A 6770-nucleotide genomic window follows, 5' to 3' on the forward strand; every position below is an offset into this window, starting at 1 on the left:
TGAGGGTGAGAAAATCATTAAATATGGCTAAATTTACATATATTTTGCCAGAAGATCAGAGCAGGCCATAGGAAAAATTACATTTCTCAGTATAGTCTCAACTCTCTGACAGACAAATAGTCAGACAAGAGTGTCACCCTTAAGAATATTGAATTTGCAGAGGGGGCAGGTTGCATTGATCCTTAGCCATTTGCTAATGCATCCATTGTGAAAATGATGATTGCAGGGAAGAACACACAACTCTGCCCCATCTACATATTTATAGAGGCAGATGCAGCACTCCTGTATAGCAAAAACAATATTCACATGAAAGTCAGCCTCTGTGGTAAAAAGATGATATAAAGGAAATATAGTTTGATTTATGATGACAGCTATCCTTGTGCGAGCTCTGGTTATATTGCCAGTTACAAGTCCGAATAAAGCAGGAGATTGTAAGTTAGACAACCATGACACAGAAAAGACAACGAGTTGATATCAGTAGCAAAAATTTTGGGGTTTTCTCTCGGAAGCATGATGAGAAATTGGTATAAGTTCAAGAAAGAACAATGGATCATCTCGCTTTCTTCCAAAGATATGACTCAAAAGTACTCAGCTCAATAAGTAGGAGGACTGAAAAGATTTTAGACGTTGCCAACCCGTTGTTACTTCCATCGTTTCCACTCTAAAACCCATATCGCAGGAATATCCAGTAAAGGAAGAACAACAGTTTGATGAATGGGATATGTAATCAAATAGCGAAAATTTTAAGATAATTCAGAACATAAAGAAACTCGCATGTTTGCATTTAGAGAAAACTACACACTACAGTGACCTCCCTAAATATATCTGAGAAAATCCAGTTTCCTTCACTCAATGATCTCATTATCTCGAACCAGCTCATAGTAGAATCTCCATTTTCAATTACTTCAAAAGATTCCCTCAATTACGCTGAATTTTTCTCTCCTCTCCATGTTTATGTTTCCAGTTTCCAAATTGCGACTCTTTCTCTGTTTCTAATAATAGTTTACACAGTGTACTTTCCTCAAAACTTACAATCTTTTCCTTCTATCAAATTTGGCAAACACAAGAGTGCACAACAACAACAACATACCCAATGTGATTCCACAAGTGGGGTCTGGGAGAGTGGGGTGTATGCATACCTTAACTCTACCTTATGTGAGGTAGAGAGTTTGTTTCTCATAGACCCTTGACTCAAGAACAGCGTTTTCAAAAACATGTTTGACAAAAACAAGAGTGAAAAAATGGTAGATAAGTACGGACAATGAAAATAGTAAAGATAACCCAAGTAAAAGAAGAAACACAAGAATGCACAAGAGAAGAAAAATAGCAGACTAAGAGGAAAAGATTGAAATGGAGGATAAGTGAGAAGACATGCTTACAGAATCATCTGGTTGAAGAGCAAGCTCACGTACAGAGTCACTACTGTTGAGCTGTGATATTAAGTTATCTTCTCCTGTCTTCATATTTATAAGGTTCCCTGAAGTATTTAGTTGACTATATCTATACTTGGGAAGAGTCTTGATATCATTTTCAGATGCTCCATCTCCAAGTCTCATGGCATATGCAACTGTTGCGATAAATGGAAAGAAACAAAAGAGCGCGAGGAAGACTACAAATCCCATCGCAATGCAAAAGATCATAAAGAACACATCAAATGCTAGGAAAACAACTGATAACCTGCAAAATTTAAGAATAGTTTTATTTAAGCTATCAAACATACCAACATACACACATTCATATGTTATAAAGAAAAGCAAATCAAACTAGTCTTGCACCCATACACCAAATTAATAATCACCGCTTAATTTCTTCAGCTACATATATCTAGGGAACCTTCCATTTAGTCAAGCTCACACCCCTCGTAGAATGTACACCAACCCTACCTCATGGAGGCAGAGAGGTTGCTTCGTATAATTTCTCAATTTTCCTTTTGCTTTGTGGGGATGAGAGAAAGGGGAGATCATGGCTCACAGTAGTTATTACAAAGTACAAAAGCTTCAAATTCTAGAAGCATAGCTCATACCAGTAAAGACGAGGTGAATCTTGCAGAAGTGCTTGGCCACCCATAACAATCCAGTAAAAGCCAAATACCCACCAGATTGATGAAATCACAGTATTGACTGATTCCAGCCTCTTCATGATGCTGCTAGAAAGATACACGCTGTAAAGTTAAATGCATAACCTTCATCATTTAAGAGTGATAACATCATCACACTCAAATTAGTAAAGCTTGATCAAAATATTCTGCGCTTTAGTCTCGAGTTCCAGGACTAAAACAAAGAACAATATCTATACAACTGGACGGAAAAGGAGCTGGGAAGTGAAATAGCATCAAAATTGAACCATAAATAATTTTGAGAAGCAAAGAAACAGAGCAGAAACAATTTTCATTTCTTTTCTTTCCTTGAGCTTTAAGAAGAACAAACCAATTGAATTCTTACCCTTTTTACTTCTCTTGTTTCATTTTTTGAGGTGAGGGATGGGATGGTGGTTGGTGCAACCTACATATGATAGAACACAAGCTTGGGCGTATTGATATGTCATGTGAACAAACGAGAGCTGAATGTCAATTCAGCATTAGTCCTTGAAAGGTTGTTGCAGAAATATTCATATTATGAGTAATGTTCTACTAAGGCAGTACAGCACAACATATCAACTATATGGGAACTATCAATTTCTAAGATTTTCAAAACCTGGCCAATTTAAACAAGTCTGTGAAGGGGTCAGTGCCTCCTTGAACAAAAAACTCAAGCACAAGAAGACACAACGAATAACTTTAATCAAGATACTAATATAAGGGCAATAGTGCAGTCACGTGATTAGATCAACTTATGCAGAAAGAATATCAAAGGATCAGGGGAGTGGGGAGGTGAAGCCTCCAATTTCACCATGCTATTTTGCCTAGTTGAGTGCTTGAGGTTTGTTTACATAACTATACATGAACACTATTTTAAGTAAGTACAATGATATCTTCTTAGCGAAGTTAAGGATAGAAGCCCCTTCCTGGTACCTGTATTTGTGTTAGAGTTATCGTTGATGAGGTATATCAACAAATCAACTATGCCTCAATCCCAAACTAGTCTAAGTCAGCTATATGAATCCTCTATATTAAATTGTGCTCTATGGAGGTACAACTCACTCCTACAAATAATTTGTTTTCAATGACAAATTAGGGTTTCTAAAACTAGAGGTTCTAAGTCTCACTTATCCCTGAATGGACAAACAACGCTATTAACTATAAGAAATCTCCATTAAACTTGACCATCTGAGAAAAGGTCCCTAGATTTCCTTACGATTGAAAGTCAGCACCCGTGTGTAATGAATGCTAACCTCTCATAAACTAGCTAAAGCTTTTCGGAGCATATGGACATTGCTTTACTACAGAGATGTATCAGCAAGATGCCATAATACTAAAGGCAGTCACTCTCAATTGATAGACTCATAAGAGATAACTATGATTTCTTAGGAAGACCAACTAAACCCAGAAACGTCTCAATTCATTTTGTGCCTATATAATCTACAGGCTTGTCTTCACCTCAAATATCCCGGCATTGCTCAGAAGAGATCCAACAAATCCAGTACATAGACTGCTATAAGAGCTTTACGCTCCTAGTGAAATGAACAGAATAGTTCAACCACACGACCGTCACTTAGTGAACTGTCTCATGGGGTGAAAGCAAAGAGAAACAACTCTAGCTTAAGGACATCTGAAAATAAATTGCTACTAGATTTGCTTTTCAATCTACCCACAAAACAGACAACATATACAAAGGCCATGTTAAGATGGTTAACCAGACTTGGTTATCAAATAAAATATTAAAGGACTAACACAAAGTACTAGAGGCTACACTTATTTCAAGAGGATCATTCAAATGTAGGGAAGCACTGTGACATTTCTGTATTTTGATACAATTACTCCTAGATAGACGTCACCATATATATGTAATATGTACCACCCAAAAAAAAGGATCATTTGTTATTATTATTATTGTTGTTCACAAAAAAGGGGATCTTGGGATAAGCTCACACTTTTTGAGTAAAAAAATGTTGTCTTCCTTATCTTTGTTAAAGTCATATTATGCTGCTGTCCAAGTTATTATTCTTTAGAAATTCAGTAAACTAAGAATACTATGAGTCTATGACAACCAGGTTATAGGACAAAGATTGAATGAAATCAGAAACTCAAATACAACAATATACAAGTCAAACTAGGAATAGATAGATTTCTAAGGATTCCCTCGATTATGAACTATCCACCCCTACTCCTACCCCATCCCAGTCCCAAACCCATAGAGAAACCAAAAACTTACTACAAATAAGAAGAAAAAAAAGAGGAAAATTATAACACAAACCAAAGAATGGCAGTAAACAATAAAATTCTATAAGAGGAAAAAAGGAAAAGAGAATGAACATTTACAAGTAAAGTTCATCTTTTTAAATTAAAAAAAAAAAACTTTCCCTGTTCAGAAAGCTACTACATAAACCATCCAGTCAGATTATAAAGAACTCCAGAAATTAATGACAATACTAATTACCAAACCCTAAAAATTAGAAAGTTTGAAGTGGGGTTTACCTGCTGTGAAACAGTGAAAAAGAAGAAACCCCATCAAAATTCCCAGCATCAAAATCATCAAAACTCCTTCTTTGAAACTCAACCCAAATAAAACCCACATGCAAGAGGCATTGAAGTGCATAGCCACCAATCCAAAGCCTCAATGGAGTAGAAGGCTTTTCTCCAATAGTAGTCAATAGCACAAAACAAGAAACCAAAACAAATGCCAAATTCCATATCACATCAAGAAACACAATGGGTCTTGAATACCCATAATCACAATAAGAAACCCCATCATCATCATCATCATCAACATAACTTCGATGTTGAAGATTGAAACAAGAAGCCAATCTTGTTAAAGAAAAAGAAAAAGGGGTACTTAAACCTCTAAAGTATCTTGGTTCAAACCCACCATTTCCACTAAGTAAATTTCTGTGCAATTCTTGGTCCATTTTGCATAAAGTTTCGATCTTTTTGCTTGTTCAAGTATTTTTATGAAAAAAAAAATTGGAGGGGCGTAGGTACTTGGGGTTGAGGGTGGGGTGTGTGAAAGTGATGACTAGTAGTTTTGGCTTTTTGGGTGAGAACTGGTGGAATGCTATATATATTGGGGTTTTGGAGAAAAAAGCAAAATCAGCAGAAATTCTTGGTAAAGTGCCATTGCCACTCTTGTGAGTGCGGGGTCCAATTTTGTCATATGCATAAATTATAAAGTGAAGGAAAGAAAGAAAAATCATTGGATTATTTACCTAAATAGTCGCCCGCTCAATCGGTTAAATTAAACATAATCGATTAATATATATTATATTATTTTTTTATTTTAATTTTTTAAATTTAAATTTAACTTGATACGAAATTTAAGAAGTACATAAGATTTTTGAAATTATTTGAATATATGCAGAGAAGATACAATGACGCCTCAGTAAGGAAATGCGAGAAGAGTACGGAGATGATAGGGGTAGGCAAAAAATTATTGAGGAAAGGTGATGAGATGAAATGGCGCAAACTTCATATTAGCGAACACATGACTTTAAATAGGAAAGAGTTGAGGTCGCGTATTACGGTAGAAAGATAGTAAGGCTAGATTTAATATACCAAAATATTTTTAATCTTGCGGTCTTAAACATGTCGAGTAGAAAATTGAAATTAAAAAATTATAAAAAAAAGAAATATTTTTTTTAATAAAACAGATTAAAAAGTAAGACAAATACACTAAAATGGAAAGAGTATTTTTTATATAATATGTATATAATAAGTGTGTGATTTATATATATTAGTGGAAAAAGTAAATTGTAAGTCCGGACGATTATTTGTGTAAAGACCAAAAGGGAAAAAATCAAAAAAAGAAATTGAGTTATATAATTTCTTCCAACTGTTGAAATATATTAATTTTGGTCAATTTTTACTCATGGACTCATGTGAAATTATTTAAACTTTTTCCAAAGAAAAAAGAACCAAAAATAGAAATTGAGTAGCATAATTTGCTCCAACCTTTTAGAAATATATTAATTTAAGTTATTTTTGACTAGTAGACTCTAGTGAAAGTGTGAAAATAATTTAACTTTTCTATTCAAAAACTTATTTTTTCTTGTACCAAAATAATAATTTTTGAATACAATTTGACCTTTGTTTTAAAGATGGTGTGAACACTCTAATGGTACATGTTTAATTAGTGAAGATTATAATGATATTTGCTTAATTATCTCCACACAAATTCTAAATAAGGAAAAAAAAAACAAGAAATTATCTCTATACGTGGAGACATGGAATGCACAAGATTGGGAAGAGTGGTGTTTAGAATTTGTTGTTTCATTTTATATGACATCGCATCGAATATGATAATCAAATTAATTAATTTTTGAAATGAATTTAAACATAAATTTTATTTTTTAAAAAATATGATTAAAAAAATCCATTTGACTCTTCAAAGTATCACGTAAAATAAAATAGAAAGCGTAGTATTTTTTGCTATTTATCGAACAATGTGTATATTTTAAACTGACAAATGCATTATATAAGTTTGTGTATATAAGTTTTATCACTTAATCATGATAAGTGATGAGTAACTATTGTTATTTAACATTTATTTAGCATTTCATCGTGATAAATCACAAGTTGATATAAGTCTTTTTTCTCTAGTTTTATTTTTTATACATAGCATTAGAAATGTGTTAGCCTTGATTATTTAATATTTGAATTTAGTTAATGTTTTATCATG

The 6770-nt window shown here is 33.6% G+C and overlaps 1 protein-coding gene across 3 annotated transcripts; it reads right to left on the reverse strand.

Annotated features, from left to right (window-relative positions):
- Nucleotides 1-5254, reverse strand: LOC129877403 (E3 ubiquitin-protein ligase At4g11680-like). Of its 3 annotated transcripts, none has more exons than XM_055952899.1 (4): nt 4574-5254; nt 2024-2143; nt 1380-1677; nt 1-282 (listed from the first exon to the last, which is right to left on the reverse strand). In XM_055952899.1, exons 1-4 carry the CDS (start codon nt 5002-5004, stop codon nt 121-123), a joined length of 1011 nt encoding a protein of 336 aa, XP_055808874.1. In that variant the 5' UTR covers nt 5005-5254; the 3' UTR covers nt 1-120. The 3 variants fall into 3 exon arrangements, with proteins under 3 accessions (XP_055808874.1, XP_055808873.1, XP_055808875.1); XM_055952898.1 differs by having other exon boundaries at nt 2024-2161; XM_055952900.1 differs by lacking the exon at nt 1-282 and adding an exon at nt 298-609 and having other exon boundaries at nt 2024-2161.
- Between the last annotated feature and the right edge of the window lie 1516 nt (nt 5255-6770).

Source organism: Solanum dulcamara, chromosome 12, assembly GCF_947179165.1.
Source record: "Solanum dulcamara chromosome 12, daSolDulc1.2, whole genome shotgun sequence".
Classification (NCBI taxonomy): domain Eukaryota; kingdom Viridiplantae; phylum Streptophyta; class Magnoliopsida; order Solanales; family Solanaceae; genus Solanum; species Solanum dulcamara.

Coding starts and splice junctions, on each gene's coding strand:
- LOC129877403 (XM_055952898.1), bottom strand. CDS start 5,004: ATGGACCAAGAATTGCACAGAAATTTACTTAGTGGAAATGGTGGGTTT. Junction 2,162..4,573: donor TTTTCACTGTTTCACAGCAG/GTAAACCCCACT, acceptor TTAACTTTACAG/CGTGTATCTTTCTAGCAGCA. Junction 1,678..2,023: donor GATTCACCTCGTCTTTACTG/GTATGAGCTATG, acceptor TAAATTTTGCAG/GTTATCAGTTGTTTTCCTAG.